The 20,993-nt window shown below is 43.5% G+C and overlaps 1 protein-coding gene across 7 annotated transcripts in view; it reads left to right on the top strand.

Moving 5' to 3' along the window:
* Positions 1 to 20,993, top strand: part of SBF1 (SET binding factor 1) — a 224,205-nt gene that overhangs the window by 111,048 nt on the left and 92,164 nt on the right. For all 7 annotated transcript variants that reach the window (XM_033957864.1, XM_033957863.1, XM_033957861.1 and 4 more), the window contains exons 9-13: positions 7,712 to 7,825; positions 8,451 to 8,528; positions 9,668 to 9,781; positions 12,403 to 12,531; positions 12,720 to 12,818. In XM_033957864.1, coding sequence (XP_033813755.1) covers positions 7,712 to 7,825; positions 8,451 to 8,528; positions 9,668 to 9,781; positions 12,403 to 12,531; positions 12,720 to 12,818 — 534 coding nt within the window. The remainder of the gene's footprint in view (positions 1 to 7,711; positions 7,826 to 8,450; positions 8,529 to 9,667; positions 9,782 to 12,402; positions 12,532 to 12,719; positions 12,819 to 20,993) is intronic.

The following is a 20,993-nucleotide window of genomic DNA, read 5'->3' as shown; positions in this document are numbered from 1 at the left end:
CTGTGCCCGAAAATCTGCTTCCTGTGCCGGGCCTTGAGCATGCGTGCATGCTCAAGGCCCGGCACAGGAAGCAGATTTTCGGGCACAGAACATGCTGGTGCCGATGCGGAGGCTACACTGGAAGTAAGAAGAGGGTTCGGGTGGGTTGGGGGATCTCAGGTGGTGGCGGAGGGGTACCCAATGGCGGCAGGGGGTGCCAGATCGTGGGGGTAGGGTGCCGGTTCTCTGGGGGGGGGGGCGCTCGTACAGCAAGGCAAGCTCGGTTTACGAGGCACCAAATTTGCGAATGTTTTGTTCGTCTTGCAAAACACTCGCAAACCGGTGCACTCGTAAACTGAAGTACCACTGTAATCCGGAAATGAAAACAATGAGTGAGTTGATTCCATTTCCAGATGATGCCCAACTGTTCACCTGGACCATGAGAAACTGCAGGAGAACCTTAGGAAATTAGAATAGGCATCCAAATGCCTGGTGAAATTTTTTCAATTCAGCTTTTATTGTGAAAGGAATTACCAAACAATTGTATCCCATTTTATGAGGACAAATGCAAAGTGATACACAGTGGGGAAAAATAAGCCAAGTCATATTAGGAGTTGATACATGCTTTTTGGGAAATCAATTTGGGGTCAAATAAATAGCTTGTTAGAAAATCCGGTGGCATTATTGTATGATACTGTGTTATTTGGTACATCAATGAGAGCTAAGAGCCAAATATCTTATAATAATAGCAAGCTATTACTCATTATGACAGGGGTTGCTATACAGCAATTGGAAAAATTGGGATCGTCTGAATTATAGCTTTTGGTGGAACTCTCTATCACATTTTTTTTTTTTTAATTCTTTATTTATATTTTGAACATATCAAGAATAAACTTCTTGTACAGAATATGATTAAGTCAACATGATATAAAAAACAAAAGAAGTAACATTTATATAACAAATTTACTATTTACTCAATCAAAATTAAAGTCCCAAAAATTGAGATCCAAGATGTTCCTGAGTGAGAAAACTATTTAAAAGAAAGAAGAAAGATTCAAATTACAAATTAGGCGGTCAGATGAGAATGGACCAAGAGTAAATTTATGCATTGAGATTTTCTTTCTCCCCTTCAAGGCGCCTCCTGGAGAGAAATCCTGTCAACTGAGAGGGTTCAAAGAAAATATAATTGCAAGATTTATACTTTACAATACATTTGCAAGGATATCATAAAAGAAATGATGCCCCCATTGCAGCGACCCCAGGCTTAACAAGCAAAAATTCCTTCCTTCGTTTCTGAGATTCCCTTGCTCTGTCACATATTTAAAATGGAAAGGGTAATTGCCATGCAGCAAGGGAATTTTAAGAAATTTCAGGATATTTGGGAGCCATTAACAAAATATTGTAATGAATGAATATCATTTTTTCCCCTTAAATATTCATGTCCAGGGTAGGGGGGGGGAGTATTTTGGTTCTCTTATGAGTGCAAATTGAATATGGGGGAGGGAGGGATATGGAATCTGAATTAGATTTTGATAGGCTATTAAGTGATTTATTTAAGTATAAAATGATGTTATATGCTATTGCACTTATTGTAAGTTTTAAAAATGAATAAAGAATATTAAAAAAAAAAGAGTGGCCATCCAAGAAAAGATCTACTGTATTTTTCGCTCCATAAGACGCACTTTTTTCCACCCAAAAGTGGGTGGAAATCTCGGTGCGTCTTATGAAGCGAAGGTACAAATTTTGTTACCTTCCCCCCGTACCATTGTAAAACCCGCCCGCCACCGCACCACCTTTCTAAACCCACCCGCCCACTGCCACTGCACCACCTTTTTTTTTTTTAACCTTCCCCCCTTCTGTCCATCTGTCGCTGTTCCCCCTTTTTTACCTTGTGGTCCAGCGCCCTTGTCTTATTTCCTGGCCAGCGGCGAAACAGATCAGCAGTGCAGATGTCGGGAACAAACTTTACGCTCTCCTGCTTGGCCCCGCGCTGCTTTCTGAATGGCTGCCGTAGGTTCTCGTAGGTGCTGCTGATTTGTTTTGCTGCTGGCCGGGAAATGAGCCTGAAAGAGCGAAGGCTGCCACGGCAGGCAGGGAGGGAGAAAAGACGGCTGGAACTGGCTGGCATGGGGCAGGTTGGCTTGGGGCTGCCTACCATTAGACGTGCCCACCACTAGATGTGCCCTGTACCCTGTCCCAGCCTACCACTAGACCACCAGAGCGGGGAGAGGGTACAGAGCACACCATTTGGTTCAGAATTTTTTTTTCTTGGTTTTTCTTTCTCTAGAGGTGGGTGCATCTTATGATCAGGTGCGTCTTATGGAGCGAAAAATACGGTAGTTGTCATCATGGACAGTATGTTGAAATCTTCTTTGCTGTGTGTGATGGCGAAGGCCAAAAAAGCAAACAGAATACAGTGGAACCTTGGTTTACGAGCATAATTCGTTCCAGAAGCATGCTCGTAAACCAAATTGCTCGTATATCAAAGCAAGTTTCCCCATAGGAAGTAAGGGAAACTGCTTTGATTGGTTCCACCTCCTCCCCCCCCCCTCCACGAGGCTACCGGTGCTGCTCCATTTTCCCCCTGCCCTTGAGGAATCCGACGCTGTTCCAAACCCCTCCCCGCGATCCAGCTTCCCCCCCCTGCGAACCAGCATCCCCCCCCCCCGCTCGCGTTGCCCCCCCTCCACCGCGATCCTACTTTCCCCCTCCCGAGCAATCAATGACACCCTTTACCCGACTTGGCACCAGTGCTGGTGCCCGAAGATCCTCCCTCTTCTGGCGCAGCTGGGTGGTGCGTCGGAGATCCTCCTTTTTCTGGGCTGGGCTGGGCTGGACTGGCTTTGAGCATTTGCGCATGCTCAAAGCCTTCTGGTCTCGCTCTCTCTGAGATTGAGAGCGAGACCAGAAGGCTTTGAGCATGCGCAAATGCTCAAAGCCAGTCCAGCCCAGCCCAGAAGAAGGAGGATCTCCAACGCACCGCCCAGCCCAGGCCGCGCCAGAAGAGGGAGGATCTTCGGGCACTGGCACTGGTGCCAAGTCGGGTAAAGTTTCAAGTTTCAAGTTTATTAGGATTTTATATACCGCCTATCAAGGTTATCTAAGCGGTTTTACAATCAGGTACTCAAGCATTTTCCCTATCTGTCCCGGTGGGCTCACAATCTAGCTAACATACCTGGGGCTATGGAGGACTGAGTGACTTGCCCAGGGTCACAAGGAGCAGCGCGGGGTTTGAACCCACAACCCCAGGGTGCTGAGGCTGTAGATCCAACCACTGCGCCACACACTCGGGGGGGGGGGAAGTAGGATCGCGGTGGAGGGGGGGGGCAATGCGAGCGGGGGGGGGGGATGCCGGATCGCCGGGGGGGGCGCTCGTACAACGAGGCAAGCTTGGTGTACGAGGCACCAAGTTTGCGAATGTTTCGCTCGTCTTGCAGAACACTCGCAATCTGGTGCACTCGTAAACCGAGGTATCACTGTACTAGGAATTATTAGGAAAGGGATAGAAAATAGGACAGAGAATATTATAATGCCTGTAATTGGTACCATGATGTGACCTCACCTTGAATATTGTGTGCGGTTCTGTTCACAGTATCTGAAAAAAAAAAAAGATATAGCAGAATTAGAACAGATTGAAAGACCAAAATGATTAAGGGGATGGAACTCTTCTTATGAGGAAAGGCTTAAGAGGTTAAGGCTCTTCACCTTGGAGAAGAGATGGCGGAGGGGAGACATAATAAGATCTCCTATAAAATCTTGGGTGGAGTAGAACAAGTAAATGTCAATCAATTGTTTACACTGTCAAAAAGTAGAACGACTAGAGAACACTTAATGAAGTTACATGGTAATACTTTAAAAACAAATAGGAGAAAATATTTTTTCACTGAACAAATAGTTATGCTGTGAATTTATTGCTGGAGGATATGGTAACAGCAGTTTAATGTATCTGGGTTTAAAAATAGGTTTAGACAAGCTCCTAGGTCAAAAAAAAAAAAGTCCATAATCTGCTATTAAGATAGACATGGGGAAAGCCTCTTCTTATCCCTGGACGGCAGCATTTTTTTATTTCAATTTCTATCCTGTCCTCCTGGAAGCTCAGAGCAGGTTACAAAAAATAACGTTCCCTGTAAATTAAACATTCAACAGTAAGTCTAGGACATGACTGGACCTGAAACATAGTGTACATAAGAGGAGTGATATAATGAGGTGTTTGTCTGCTGACGTCTGTTTAGTTGAAGAGGAGGGTCTTCACTGCTCTTCAGAATGCCATCCGTGAGTTCTGTGATCTTATCTGTTTATAAGAACATAAGATTTGTCGCTGCTGGGTGAGACCAGTGGTCCATCGTGCCCAGCAGTCCGCTCCCACGGTGGCCCCTAGGTCAAAGATCAGCGCCCTAACCGAGACCAGCCCTATCTGCGTACGTTCCAGTTCCGCCCAAGGATGAGTCATTATAGCCCACGTACCAGTCAACTGTCAAGAAATGATATTAGCAAATGTATATGTACCCAATACATTTGACAAGGTCTTTTTCTGACATCTCATCAGGCATATTCATTTACATAGAAACATAGAAACATAGAAATAGACGGCAGATAAGGGCCCACGGCCCATCTAGTCTGCCCACCTTAATGTCCCTCCCCTACCTTTGCCCTGTGAAGAGATCCCATGTGCCGATCCCATTTGGCCTTAAAATCAGGCACGCTGCTGGCCTCAATCACCTGTAGTGGAAGACTATTCCAGCGATCAACCACTCTTTCAGTGAAAAAGAATTTCCTGGTGTCACCTCGTAGTTTCCCGCCCCTGATTTTCAACGGATGCCCTCTTGTTGTCGTGGGACCCTTGAAAAAGAAGATATCTTCCTCCGCCTCGATGCGGCCCGTAAGATACTTGAACGTCTCGATCATGTCCCCCCTCTCTCTGCGCTCCTCGAGCGAGTATAGCTGTAATTTGTCAAGCCGTTTTTCGTATGGTAGATCCTTGAGTCCCGAGACCATCCGGGTGGCCATTCTTTGCACCGACTCCAGTCTCAGCACATCCTTGCGATAATGCGGCCTCCAGAATTGCACACAGTATTCCAGGTGGGGCCTCACCATGGATCTATACAATGGCATAATGACTTCTGCCTTACGACTGACGAAACCCCTTCGTATGCAGCCCATGATTTGTCTTGCCTTGGACGAAGCCTGCTCCACTTGATTGGCAGACTTCATGTCCTCACTGACGATTACCCCCAAGTCTTGTTCTGCTACCGTTTTTGCTAAGATCTCGCCATTAAGGGTATAAGACTTGCATGGATTCTGGCTGCCCAGGTGCATAACTTTGCATTTTTTGGCATTGAAATTGAGTTTCCATACTAATATACCTATTATCATTGAGAGAGACTTTAACACTGTTTTTGATCCCCTAATGGATAAATCTTCCTGTTCGGGGGTTACCACAATCGATTACCCAAAAGGCATACCTCTTCTCTGTGAATCCCTAGACTTACTTTATTCTTGGAGATTTCTACATCCGGAAGACAAAGACTATATACGTGTTTCTATAGTGCATGGGACTCAATCTAGAATAGATTACTTGTTTATTTCATCCATGCTATCCTCTGGGCTGCACCTGGCAGGTATTGGTCCCTCCTGTGTCTCACCATGCATTTGTTTGGTTGGAGCTGAAGGACGCAAATGGGGTCCCTAGGCCACAGAGATGGAGGTTTCCCAGACACTTATTTTGACACCAAATTTCATGCCTTTATCCGCACTAGCTGGAGTAATTATGTGAAAGAGCATAGTGAACATATCTCTCAACCCATTCTTTTCTGGGAGGCAGCTAAAGCTGTTCTCCTGGGAAAGATCATTTTTTATTGTGCCCATAAGCGACATGTGGGAGAGGCAGAAATTAAAAGATGGGAAGCATCCCTAAATCATCTGATTCATGAAAAAGCCCATAAATCTGCTCAATATTATAAATTTCAATTATTCAAACGTCAACAAACTGGGTGCCCTCCTGGCCAGGCTGGTGGCTCAGTCTCGGAGTCCCAGATGGGTGTTGCACCTAAAGAACAAACACGGAGCACTCATTAGGACAGATCAGGAAATTTCCACGGCTTTCAGTGATTTCTACACTCAATTATATATTGCCCCTGAACAGTCTGGTTTGGATGGTAATTTATACCTATCTAATGTCACTTTACCATGTATTACTGATGTTCAAGCATAACGGAGGGATAAAGTGGTTATAGGAGCAAGGAATCCTTTTAATCATAGGGATTCTGCCAGGTACTTACGATCTGGATTGGCCATTGTGGGAAGCAGGATACTGGGCTATTCTGATGTTCTTAAGAGCTTATTCTTTGCTTCATCTTCCTTATGTATGAAAATTCTCTGATCCTCCGTTTATTTTGAAAATATCTTCTCATAAGGGTGAGGAACTTTCTACTGGAATTCTTCTGATCTTTCTCTTCCTTTGAAGTTATATATCATTTAGATTATTAAGCGGACACTGATAAATTTTTTAGATCAACCCTCTACAGACCCATGATTCCCAGAAGATAGATTCCCATTCATGAAGTGATAGAAGGAAATGATTTACGAACCTGGAGAGATTGCTGAAGCTGCAGCTAGGGGAAAATGGGAGCTGCTATGTCAGGCAATTGTTCTAGAAAGCTATCCCTAATGGTATAGGCCCCACCATTAATACAGTCAATTATTCATGTTATTTTTAATGTCTTCCACTGAAACCTCACAGGGCTCTTTTATATCCCATTGGGAAATTAGGATTATGAATGATCCCCAGTCAAAGGAACTGATTGGGTTGTCTTCTAATCCTGCTGAGGCATAAGCTCTAAGTCTCAAAAATGAACCAATAAGCAGAGACCCCCCGGCCTTGATGGCTTTGTTACCTGATTCCCAGTCCTTTTCTGAGCTGCTTTGCCTATGTAGTCTCTTGCATCTATGCTGAAAATGTCAACAGTGGAATGTTGGTGGTTTTTTGAGTCACGTGGACACCTTTTTAGTACATATTGAATGGAAGAGACAGTTCATTTTGTGTAGATGTTGAATAACTTTGGTCACTGTTGATTTGACCTATATTTAAACTGTTGGCTTTGTAATTCAGTACCAGTTCATTGGAACGTCTAATCTCCATCTTTATCAAGTTTTTTAAAAAAAATCATACTACAAACACACATAATTTGTCTTTTTTAATTTTTTCTTGTACCATTGGTCTGTTTTTCTACAGCAGCTCTTAGCTAGCTAATTCCATTATTGTGACCATGAAGATTGTGTATCTTTGATGAAAGAACAGTTTCATATCTGCAATCACTGTTTTAAGATGATTTTAAGATGGTTTTTAAAAAAGTTTTTAAAAAGTCTAGTAAAAATCACGAGTGTTAAGCTGAAAAGAAGAGTTCCTATAAACAGGTTTTTGGCCAATGACTGGAGCAAGGAGCTGATAAGCTACGCTGATTTATTCAGTTTATGACTGTGCATAGGCTCCATTTCTGAGGCCTTTTCCTGTGCAATTGAGCAGAAATTTTTTCGCCGTTATAGAATGCACTTTTCCATTTAAGTGGATTTAGATATTTGAATATAGTTTTGTTTATATATACCACTCGGGATAGTTGATATAGCATATTTGGAAGCCCATATATGGTGATGGTATCACAATGCAAGACATCTGAGGAAGGGGTTTGCCTGTCATGCTCACAGTAATGAGCCTCATGTTCTGTGTGTCCTGCAGCTGGATGTGATTATTGCTGATCTTGATGGAGGGACAGTAACGATCCCAGAGTGTATCCACATCTCACTGCTGCCTGAGCCGCTGCTGCATTGCACTCAAGTTGCCCTCTCCCTGGTAAGCATGAGAACTCTAGGTAAGTGTATTGCAAACTGTGTGCCATGGCGAGATTCCAGATGTGCTGTGAAGAGACAAGTCGGTCACTCCTGGCATAGGCGCTGCTCCTCATCTCTGCCCCCCCTGGTGATGGAGGGATTTCCAAAACCCAGCAGTTTGTCCGGGTTCTGGAAGGCCCTCGAGCTCACATTGTGGTGATGTCACGCACATGAATGTGATGTCATCGGTCGACGTCTGCGCAGGCCCAGAGGTCCTGTAGGCCTGGCCCGAGTTTAATGTGATGTGGCGGAAAAGGTTTGGAAGATACTTCTCTAAGTCAACAGCTCTCCTCATATACACTAGATGTCACTGTTTGAATGATGTTTAGAAGTTCATAAACACCTCCAGGAAATGACTGGTTTGGTAGTTACATAGAAACATAGAAGATGATGGCAGAAAAGGGCTACAGCCCATCAAGTCTGCCCACTCTGCTTACCCACCCCCTGTCTATGCCCTAATGATCCAATTTCCTTAGTTGGAGCTGGATGTCCTCCATGGCGGGCTGAAGTGCTTCTGCTCCTGATTTATTTTTTGCAAGCATTTCCATTTCTTCCTCATAGGGGCTTTCACTTGTATTTCTCCACAGGTTCTGGATCCAGAGCTAGAAATTGCAGATCTGGCCTTTCCTCCTTTATCTGTGTCTGCTTCCTTATTGAAAATGCAGGTAAGAGGTGGGACAAAACTTTGAGGTTGAAAGAGTCCTTCTATCTGCAAAATGTCTTAACATGAGTTGTCTCTACAAGTCACGGTGGCTTTTATTTGCTCTAGTAGAACATTTATGTGAGAGATGTTGTAGCCTGGATAATGGGATATGTGATGTGGATGATTTCTTGCAAGTATTTTGGTTTCTGTTTGATACTGGGATATTATACAGATATGGAACGCTCTTCCACAGGCTGTTATAGGGGAAAGCACCCTTCAGGGATTCAAGAAAAGGTTAGATAAGGAAATTTTAATAAATTTCAGGTTTGGGGACCATTTTTTTTTTTTTTTCAAATCTTTATTCATTATGCATCATATAACAAGTGTAACAATAAATAACAGTTAAAATTGAATACAACACTTGTAACTTTATCATATTCAGCATTAAAACATTATAATTTTAACCCAATCCCTCCCAACCCAGCCATAATCTATGCATTCACAAAACTCCTATATAATATTCTTTATTATTGGTCTAAATATTAATAAAATTATAAAATCTCTCCCCCTCCATCCCTTCCTTTTGGAGACCATTAGTAGACTATTGTAATGAGTAAATAACATTTTTCCATTACAATTGCAAAGTGTAGGGTGGGGGGGAGGGATTTCTAATCTTATATTAAATTTTAGAATAATAGAAAGATTGTATATAAGTGTTAAATGATATATGTAGTTACATATGAAATAATAAGGTTGGGAGGGAGGATTTAAATATTATTAATTTAAATTGATTATGATAGATAATCAAATGATATTGTATAAATTCAAATGATATATTATGATGCACTTGTAAGATGTTAAAATGAATAAAGAATTAAAAAAAAAAAAGATAAGTTCCTGCTGGACCAGAACATATGCAGGTAAGGCTAGACTCTGATAGGGCACTGGTCTTTGACCTAAGGGCTATCACGTGAGCGGACTACTGCGTTTCTTATGTTCGCAGGATTTCCTCAAGCCTCTCTGGCTGCTCTTTTTTTATTCTGGAATAGGAGAAGCAAAAGGTTGCAAGGCAGGTCTTTCCTAGCTAGGATCCTACTAATTCCAGTTTTTTCCCCCTCTGTTTGCGTTGATTGTCACAATTGTACTTTTCATCTCTTTCAGGATAAGGAGATCCGGGCTGTTTTTTTGCGCTTGTTTGCACAGTTGTTGCAGGGCTATCGGTGGTGTCTGCACATTATTCGTATCCACCCAGAGCCTGTTATTCGCTTTCATAAGGTGAAAATTGTTCCATTCCTACCATCCTCCTGCATCTGATCGTGAAATGACCAGTGTATTTGTAGTTGTGAATGTTTTGGATGCTCTCGCTTTGTGTTTTTTTTTTTCCTTTGCTGTCCTATTCTCTTTCTTTTTTTAAAAAATTTTTTTATTCATTTTAAAACTGACAAACAAGTGATTAATATTAAAACATTACAGTACTAAAAAAATATACAGCACGTGACATTCTTATACATATAATCCATTAAAGTAGAAATTATAACCCTTTCTCCCCCACCCAACAATTCTTCAATGAAAATTTTCATAATACATACAGAAATCCAATCATTAAATAAAAATATTAATCATCCAATTTCCACCCCCTCCCCCCAATAAAATACATGTATCCATCAGAAAGGAAAATGATGTTCATTCATTACAATAATTCTCTAATGGCCCCCAGATCTTTATAAAGTTGTTATAATAATTACCTTTCTGTACAGCAATTGCTCTTTCCATTTTAAAAATGTGACAAAGTGAATTCCACCAAAAAGAATAATTAAGATTTGTATAATTTTTCCAATTAGCCGTAATGTGCTGAATTGCCACCCCTGTCATTATTAATAGAAGTTTGTTATTATAAGATGAAATTTGACTTTTTTTCCTCATAGCCAAACAGAATAGTATCATAAGACAAAGCAACATGATTTTCAAGTACCGTATTTTCGCGGATATAACGCGCACCCGTGTAAAACGCGCACACGGGTATAGCGCGCAGAAACCACAATATTATGTATAAAAACTTTTGTATACCGCGCTCACGGGTATAAAGCGCATGCTGCCCGACTGTCCTTTCGCCCGCCCCGACTCTCCTCTGGCCGCCCCGACTCTCCTTTCGCCCGCCCCGACTCTCCTCTGGCCACCCCGACTCTCCTTTCGCCCTCCCCGACTCTATGTGCGCTGTCCCGACTCTCCGTTTACCCGCCCTGCCCTGCCCCCCCCCCCCCCCGGCAGGACCACTCGCACCCCCACCCCGAAGGACCGCCGACTCCCCGACAATATCGGGCCAGAAGGGAGCCCAAACCCTCCTGGCCACGGCGACCCCCTACCCCCACCCCGCCCGACGCCCGATTCACCCCCCCCCCAGCAGGACCGCTCGCACCCCCAACCCGAACGACCGCTCGCACGCGCTCCCACCCGCATCCGCGATCGGAGCAAGAGGGAGCCCAAGCCCTCTTGCCCGGCCGACTCCCCGACAATATCGGGCCAGGAGGGAGCCCAAACCCTCCTGGCCACGGCGACCCCCTACCCCCACCCCGCACTACATTACGGGCAGGAGGGATCCCAGGCCCTCCTGCCCTCGACGCAAACCCCCCTCCCTCCCTCCAACGCCCGCCCCCCCCCAAGAACCTCCGACCGCCCCACCAGCCGACCCGCGCCCCCCCTGGCCGACCCCCACGACACCCCCACCCCCCTTCCCCGTACCTTTGCTAGTTGGCCGGACAGACGGGAGCCAAACCCGCCTGTCCGGCAGGCAGCCAACGACGGAATGAGGCCGGATTGGCCCATCCGTCCCAAAGCTCCGCCTACTGGTGGGGACTAAGGCGCGTGGGCCAATCAGAATAGGCCCTGGAGCCTTAGGTCCCACCTGGGGGCGCGGCCTGAGGCACATGGTCGGGTTGGGCCCATGTGCCTCAGGCCACGCCCCCAGGTGGGACCTAAGGCTCCAGGGCCTATTCTGATTGGCCCACGCGCCTTAGGCCCCACCAGTAGGCGGAGCTTTGGGACGGATGGGCCAATCCGGCCTCATTCCGTCGTTGGCTGCCTGCCGGACAGGCGGGTTTGGCTCCCGTCTGTCCGGCCAACTAGCAAAGGTACGGGGAAGGGGGGAGGGGGGTGGGGGTGTCGTGGGGGTCGGCCAGGGGGGTCGCGGGTCGGCTGGTGGGGCGGTCGGAGGTTCTTGGGGGGGGCGGTCGTTGGAGGGAGGGAGGGGGGTTTGCGTCGAGGGCAGGAGGGCCTGGGATCCCTCCTGCCCGTAATGTAGTGCGGGGTGGGGGTAGGGGGTCGCCGTGGCCAGGAGGGTTTGGGCTCCCTCCTGGCCCGATATTGTCGGGGAGTCGGCCGGGCAAGAGGGCTTGGGCTCCCTCTTGCTCCGATCGCGGGTGCGGGTGGGAGCGCGTGCGAGCGGTCGTTCGGGGTGGGGGTGCGAGCGGTCCTGCTGGGGGGGGGGAATCGGGCGTCGGGCGGGGTGGGAACTATGTAGAAAAACTTTTGTATACCGCGCTCACGCGTATAACGCGCGAGGGGTATGCGCGGTAGGTAAAAACGCGTATAACGCGCGCGTTATATCCGCGAAAATACGGTAAACGATTAACCTGCGTCCAAATTGAATTCCAAAATAATTTAATACAGAGACAGTAAAAAAGTAAATGATCCAATGTCCCTACTTCCAGATTACAATGCCAACAATGTCCTATTCTCTTTCCTTTTTTTGTCTGTAGATTTGCCGGTGTTTCTCTTGCTTTCCCTCACACACATTATTGGTACTGAATACCTAGCTCTTCTATTCTCTCTGCTGTTTTTTGTTTCTTCCTCCTCTCAAGTTTGTTTGCTTTGTACCGACTCTCCACTTCTATTGGCAGGCAGCCTTCCTTGGCCAGCGAGGTTTGATAGAAGATGACTTTCTAACAAAAGTTTTGGAGGGCATGGCTTTTGCTGGATTTGTGACGGAGAGGGGCGCTCCCTTCAGAGCAATTGATCTGTTTGATGAGGTAAATTCCGTGTGCTCATCCCTTTTCCTCCCTGGCCTTAATATTCACTCTTTTGCGTTTGGCACTCACCTCTGTCCTCTTCCTCCCAGGGCTCGGTGCTTACCTTTGCACATGACCCTTTTCCTTACAGTTGGCCCTCCTCCCACTGAGTTCTGGTCATGCTCCTCTCATCCTGTCTGCTCTTTCAGCTGGTTGCCTATGAAGCAAAACGGATGCGTTCTGAGGAGGGAAGCCCCTTGAAAACCCTGAAGCATATCAAGGAGCTAGCGGAACAACTTTACAGAAATGTGAGTTATACTGTGCAGTTAGAACTGAAATATGAGGATAAGCTGTAGCACGTGCTGTAATATGATAGGCTGTTCATCGTTCTTATTGTATGTCTTTCTGAAGATGAGCAGGTTCACCATGCTTATGAGAATAAGTAGGTTGCGTGACCACTTGTGGTACCAGGTGCAGTGAAATTCCGGAGCTTTAGGACTGATTCCAACAGAATTAGAATCATTAGTTTTCATTTACACCTGTCTGGAGATTTTGCCTTTATTTTATATCTTCTCACACACACAGTGGAACCTTGGTTTCTGAGCATAATTCGTTCCAGAAGCATGCTTGTAAAACAAATTACTCGTATATCAAAGCGAGTTTTCCCATAGGAAGTAAGGGAAATTGGCTTGATAAGTTCCCACCCACCCCCCGAGGCCAGTGGTGCTGCTCCCCCTCCCTGAGAACTGGCATCGCTCCCCCCTCCACCTGCGAATGCCCCCGCGAACCGCCACCTCCCCCCCATCCCCCGCCAGAACAGCATTCAACCTTACCCCCTATCTGGCACCGGCACGCAGCCCACAGGACATGCCGGTGCTGGTGCAAGAAGTTCCTGCCTCTTGCCTGGGCCTTGAGCATCTGAGCATGCTCAAGGCCTTCTGGTTCTCTCTGAGATTCTCGTGAGAACCAGAAGGCCTTGAGCATGCGCAGATGCTCAAGTCCTAGGCAAGAGGCAGGAACTTCTGGCACCGGGCCGTCCTGTGGGCGGCGTGCCGGTGCCAGATGGGGGGTAAGGTTGAATGCTGTTCGCTTGGAGGGGGGTGCCGGTGAGGGAGGGGGTGCTCGCAAATCGAATCAATGCTCGGTTTGCGAGACAAAAGTTGCGAGAATGTTTTACTCGTCTTGCAAAACACTCGCAAACCGCGTTACTCGCAAACCGAGGTTTGACTGTATCTATTTTTAATCTGGGCGTTACATTAAAAGTCCTGGTTAAAGGACCATTCATCAGTTCTTCTTTTGAAATCCTGCCATCATGGGCCCTGAATCTGAAGGGAGACTAGTTTAAGACTATTTTGCTCTTCCTCCCCTCTCTCTTTTTGTGAATAACATTGTTATTCTTCCTGTTTTCTCAGCTCATAACCTTAGGGTGAGCTTTAATACCTTTCTCTAGTATATCACTAAAATTTGTCCCTTCCTTTTTAAATACACTGTCACCTCCCACAAGTCTCCCACTAAACCGTCTCTCTCCATTCTGTTCAAAATTCCGCTGTTGGACTTGCCTAAGGCCAGTGTCGCTACACTCGCAAGACACCTCTTAAAACACTGCACAACAATTTTTTGGTTAAGTCTTGATTCCTGAAAAGTTTTTGGTGATTATGACAGGTACCAACTTGGTATGCTCAAATATGGTTTTGGTTTTACTGCATCACGTAAGAACTATGAGAAATAGACATTTTTATGTTTACTGACAATAAAATATATAGTCAAGTTTACGTTTCGCACAAGCGACTAAATGAAACAGAATTAAAAGTGTTTTGCTCCCGAGTTTCTTTTATATTCAGTGTCTGGTGCATCACGTTGTAGCATCCAACAATAGTCGGCAAGCATTGACGGATTCCAATTACCCTGGTATCGTTTCTCCATCGTAGCTATGTCTTGATGAAACCTTTCACCGTGCTCGTCACTCACAGCACCGAGATTTGCGGGGAAGAAGTCCAAGTGTGAATGGAGGAAATGAATCTTGAGTGACATATTGCACTTCATTCTCTTGTATGCTTTGAGAAGTTTGTCTACCAGCTGAATGTAGTTTGGGGCTCTGTAATTGCCCAGAAAATTGTCAACAACGTCTTTCAAGGCTTTCCAGCCAATTTTTTCCGGCCCAACTAACAGATCTTCAAATCGCTTGTCACTCATAACATGTCTGATCTGGGGGCCAACAAAAATACCCTCTTTGATCTTGGCATCAGTTATTCTTGGGAACATCTGTCTTAAATAACGAAAACCTTCCCCTTCCTTGTTCATTGCTTTCACAAAATTCTTCATGAGTCCCAGTTTAATGTGAAGAGGAGGCAAAAATATCTTTGTCGGGTCAACAAGCGATTCATGTGCTACATTTTTCTGTCCTGGAACTAACTTTTTACGGAGTGGCCAGTTCTTTCTAGAATAGTGCGACTCTCTGTCTCGGCTGTCCCATTCGCAGATGAAACAGCAGTACTTTGTATAGCCAAGCTGCAGTCCTAGTAACAGAGCAACGACTTTGAGGTCTCCACAGATATTCCAGTTATACCTGGTATACTGGACATACTTTAGTAACATTTCCATATTCTCATATGTTTCTTTCATATGTGCTGCATAGCCAACAGGTACTGAAGGATAAACGTTGCCATTGTGCAACAGAACAGCTTTCAGGCTTAACATTGATGAATCAATGAAAAGACGCCACTCTTCCGGGTTGTGATCACAACCAAAGACCGAGAACAATCCTTCAATGTCACAACAGAAACAGAGACTGTCGACTTGTGCAAAAAATTTGGTTATATCATGATGCCGGTCTCGAAACACAGAAATTTTCGTACCTGGTGATAGCAAACACCATTCCTGCAGTCTCGAACCTAGCAGCTCAGCTTTTGCTTTTGACAGACCCAAATCTCTGACCAAATCGTTCAATTCGGACTGTGTTATCAGATGTGGATCGCCTGATGAGGATGGTTCAAAATCCGGGTCAATGTCACTGTTAGAACCCTGCACTGCAGTTTCTTCATCTGGTTCGTCTAAGGTCCAATCCTCTGGTGGTTTCGGAACTGGAAGACTGTCATCATGTGGCATGGGTCTCATTGCTGAAGGCAGATTAGGATATTCAATTGACTTCTTGTTTTTGGCAGAGAAACCAGACACATTAGTCAAACAGAAATAACAGTCCGTCACATGGTCTTTCTGTTCTCGCCATATCATCGGAACATCAAATGGCATCGTCTTTCGAGTACCTCTGAGCCAGGCTCTCAGACTAACAGCACATGTCGCACAGCAAATGTGAGGCGCCCATTGCTTGTCTTGATCACCTATTTTGCAGCCAAAATACAGATGATAGGCTTTCTTTACAAGGGCAGTCATCGAACGTCTCTGAGGCGTAAGTGTATATTCCCCACAGATATAGCAGAATGTGTCGCGGCTGTTACGACACCGACGAGACATATTGCCCGACACCAAAACGTCTATAGCATCAAGCTTACTTACTGTTATATTGCTACAGCTACTATACTACTATACTTTACTATACTGATACTATATACACACACGGACTATCTATATTAACCAAATGAGCAGGATCGGTGTATGGAAGCCACCATTATAGCATGGTGAGACAGCGCAAGCTCGTTCAGACCTGCCCAGACATGCCCAGGATGTCATCTTCCATAAAACAGCTTCCAACCTGGCTAGATTTTATGCATGGACATACCCAGGCGGCACAAACCGTTGTTGATAAGACACTTATGGGAGAAAAAATTGTTTGCATCCAAATATAAGAAAAAATCACGACAAAATTGAAGATTTCTCTGAAATGGTACGTGATGGGTAATTTTTGATGTAATATTCATGATCAGCACCCAAAATTCTATAAGAAACACCCAGCAGTGTTCAGGAAGCAAAAACTTTGTTGTGCAGTGAAATCAGTCCATTGGCTTCCTATTTGGTCCTTTATACAATTGAAATTCCTCTTACTGACTCAGTGTATGTATTCTGCAGCTTCTCAATCTTTCTCCTTCCTTATCACTCCCTACACCCTTCCTTGTGAATTCTGTTTTTTCAGGGAGGTCATTCTTACCGGTACCGTTCTCCTCCATTGCCACCTCTATTCATTCTGTCTTACTGTGTGTCGTACCCCTGGAATAAACTTTCTGATGGCTCTTACCTTTTGTTGAAAATGAAAACAAAAAACTGTGGATACACATGTTCTGGAGATAATTTATTATACACTGATATATAAAAACATGAAAATAAAATTTAAAAAGTACAATGATAAAAAATACAGTGATAGGGTCCGGTTGGATTTTTATTACTGTATTTTTTATCATTGTACTTTTTTCATTGAATTTTCATGTTTTTATGTGTCAGTAAATAAATTATCTCCAGAACATCTGTATCCACAGTTTTTTGTTTTCGTTTTCATCAGTGGATTGTTTTCACTGTGGATCATTGGGTCTCCCCATTTTTCTTTGTCTTACCTTTTGTTCACCTGTTTAATATCCATATTTTCATCATATCCTTATCAAATGAAACTCCTTAATTTCCTATTTGTCCTGTTTGCCTTGGATAGATAGTAAGCTCTCTCAAGCAGGGTCTGTCTCATGTATTTGTGGGCAGTGCTAAACACGTCCAGTAGTGCTACAGAAATAATAAGTAACATAACATAGTAAATGATGGCAGGTAAAGACCTGAATGGTCCATCTAGTCGGCCCATTAGTTATGTCCATTAAAAATACATGATTAAGTTAATTGTCTCTTCTTTAGAAGTTGCTTCATGGGATATCAGCAGCTCAAAATAAGTTTTTATCAGTTGGGTTAGAACACCAAATTCTTGTGGGCTCCTGTACCTAATCTGGAAGGTCACTGTCTTTATGATTGTCAGTTCAGTCCACAGAATCTATGCCACAACTTCCATTTGACTGAAAGCAAGTGCATTATAAATGGGCTGAGGAGGGCAGTTTTCAAAAAGTTACCCAGATGTATACTTTTGAAAATTGTCTTCAAGAGGTCCACCTGGTCTTTTTTAAACTTTATTAATATAAACCATTTCTATCATGGGCTAGTCATATAACTAAACAGTTGCAATAACAATTCTGTCCCCTGTTTCCGTCTTGCCCCTCCTCCCCAAAACCACAGCAGCGCCACTTGTAAACCTTCAAATAAGCTTTTTTTAAAAAAAATTTTAAACCATAGGAGACCTGCAATGGCAAAAGGCAACGTCTCCAGTTGGGCAGTGCACTGCATTTTATATTGTGCCCGAGGATGATTGGCAACCATCTATTCCATGACCCTTACATGGTGTGCTGACTTCCTCCAAGGCCAATCTAAGATCTCTCTTTTTGAGATTTGCAAGATTGCAACATGGCTTTCATTTCACACATTCACATCACATTATTTTCCGGACACAGCTTCTCGTTTAAAACAGATTGGATTTTTCAACCTCCATGGCTCTTCTATAAAACATTTTTGTTGGGGTTTTTTTTCTCTTTAAACTAATATTCCTATCCATTTACAGATCTCTCCCTCCCTTCCCCCTTTTTTGCCCCAAGTATTATTTTTTTTGTTGAAGGCAAACCTTAGCTAGGAAGGCGTCAATGTGAACCTCTTGTCTACAGAGAATACCAAGTTGCTTACTTCTGGTAGGTAGTCTTCTCTAATTTTTAAGTCGGGGCTATCTTGCATCAAATGAGCTGAAGGAGAGCCATCAACTATCTTCATAGAAACATAGAAACATAGAAAGATGATGGCAGATAAGGGCTACAGCCCATCAAGTCTGCCCATACCATTGACCCCCTTTTAAGTCTACTGGCCCCCTTAACTCTACTGACCTGCTCTATTAAGTCTATATCCTAGCAACCCTATTCATTGGTATGACTCTCGCAGTGATCCCACATAGGTATCCCATTTATTCTTGAAGTCTGGGATACTGCGGGCCTTGATCACCTATACTGAAAGCTTGTTCCAATGCTCTATCACTCTTTCCGTGAAGAAGTACTTCCTGATGTCTCCACGAAACTTCCCTCCCCTGAGTTTGAGCGGATGTCCTCTTGTGTTCGAGGGCCTTTGGGATGAGATATTACTGACCAATGTGTGTCAGCAACATTCATCCCCACTTCGTACCTTCAAACGTTTCATTGGGATTATCCTTAAGGAGGTGGGCATATCCAAATGTATATTCTGTGTCTATTGAGAATGTCCTCCAAGCATACAGATATTTCTCCCCTTCCAGTTTCCCCTTCTGTTGGGAGCTTGGATAGAGAAGCACATTATAGCAGAAAAAAAATCTTGAATGATGGGGGCTGCTCCAGAGGTCTCCTGGTCTGCCATTGGCCCCGGGCCTTGCCTTGAAGAACACTGCACTAACTCAATCAGTCACAAAAATCCTTTCTCTTCCCATTGCGGATAGTTGTCTCCTTTTATCTGATGAAATGTGTTATAGTCCTTGAAGATTTGTGCTTATGATCTAGTTGCACTTAAATCAGTGGAAGGTGTTTGTTTAAGTAAATGCAATTAAAGACTACAACTTATCCAGAACACAGTGGCCAAATTGATATATGGTAAACACAAATATGATCATGTTACTCCTTTATTGAGATCCCTTCACTGGCTTCCTGTCTATTGGAGAATCCAGTTTAAGTGTGCAACTGTAATTTTTAAAATCCTATATGGGATTTTATTCCCCTTTGGTTCCTGTTTCATTTAACTCACAAAAAAATTCTTTTTTATTTTTTTTTATTTATACAAATTTACAATTTTAATATCAGGTGATACCAAAGACAAAGGATTCTTATACAAAGATTAACATTAATTATACATATACCACAAAAAATTCCTTTTCAAGCCCACTAAGCTGTGGAGCCGTACATCTATATCAATTAACATAAAATACAAAACTAAGAATGGATGCTGATTCATAAGAATCAAAACAGGCTGACAAAGTTTTGTGGAGATCTGGTTAGGATTTTTCCTGATGTCTCAAGAGCCACGCAACTAAGAAGAAAAGAATTTTAAAAATTAAGAACAAGAGTTTTGGCTCTTGAGGCAACATTTTATTTAAAATTTCCTTTTTTTTTATTTTTTATTTATAATTATACAATCTTATTTTACAAGAATTAATTCTTGTTACATTGAATACAGGGAAGAAAATTTTAACACAGTAATACTTTTACAACAATTATCATAGTGATATACCCCTTCTTAGACCACAATAAACAGGGGGTGACCAAAACTAAAATTAGAGAGAAATTTAGAGGAATAATACAAACAAAAAAGGCATAATGTATCTAGCGCCCATTACTATTATTATCCCTTAATCCTTAATGATCTGCTTAACATCTAGAAATTCCTTCAGATGGTTAGGAGAGAAAAAACATATTTAACACCCAAGTACCTAACCAGGCATTTGCAGGGATACACCAATAAAAATGTTGCTCCAATATTTATAGTCTGTTGTCGCATTGCAAGAAATTCTTTCCTCCGTTCTTGTGTAGTCTTAGCTACATCAGGATATATCCATATTTTCCGTCCCCCAAATAATTTTTGGGAATTTTTAAAAAACAATTTCATAATCATATTCACATCCTGTTCAAAAACAAATGATACTAGTAATGTTGCTCTGTCCATTTCAGATGTTATCGTTTGTTCCAGTAAAGCCGTCACATTTGCAAAATCTATCACATTTGTCTCTCCTTCTCTTACTTTCCCAATCTCATTTCCATTTACCTTTCCTTTTCCGTCAGGCATCTTTTTATTTGGTAGGTAATAAATTTTATTAATTGGAGGAATACAGTTTGAAGAAATTTCCAAATTCTCAATGAAGTATCTTTTCAACAAATCAATAGGTAACATTCCTGAAGTTTGAGGAAAATTTAGAAAGCGGAGGTTCAAATGCCTATTAAAATTTTCAAATTGTTCTAATTTCTTATGAATGGTGGAGCTGTCTTTGATTGAAGCCAATTTGAATTGTTGCAATTGTTGTATATCCACCTGCATTTGCTTGGCCTGTATACTCTAACTTCATAGATTCAACTGACCCAGTCAATAATTCCAATTTTTCATTTAATTTTGTTACCTCTTCAGTTGATTTTTCAATTTTCCCTTCCATCCTCTGCAGCAATTGCCAGATGCTATTCATGGAGACCTCCATCTGAGAGAGAGAAAAATCCCCTCTCTCTGCTGTTGTTGTTTCCATCTGCCGTTCCGCTGACAACGCTGTGCCCTCGCCGGGAGACCCCACGCTTTCACTTCCGGAAGCGTGTGTCTCTCGCCACAGCGTTTCGGCTGTTGCCGGACACGGAGGCGTCATTGGGGCCGAAGGAGACTAAAATTTCCTTTTAATGTCTTGTTAAAGTACAAGACATTGAATATGTATTTTAGGATCCCATTCAATTACAACAATTTTTAATGGCAAGAGAACAGAAATGAGGTTTGTCAGTTTTATGTTTCATTACTGAGAAATT

This window comes from Geotrypetes seraphini, chromosome 9, assembly GCF_902459505.1.
Source record: "Geotrypetes seraphini chromosome 9, aGeoSer1.1, whole genome shotgun sequence".
Taxonomy (NCBI): Eukaryota; Metazoa; Chordata; class Amphibia; order Gymnophiona; family Dermophiidae; genus Geotrypetes; species Geotrypetes seraphini.
This window is presented reverse-complemented; position numbering and strand designations above follow the sequence as displayed.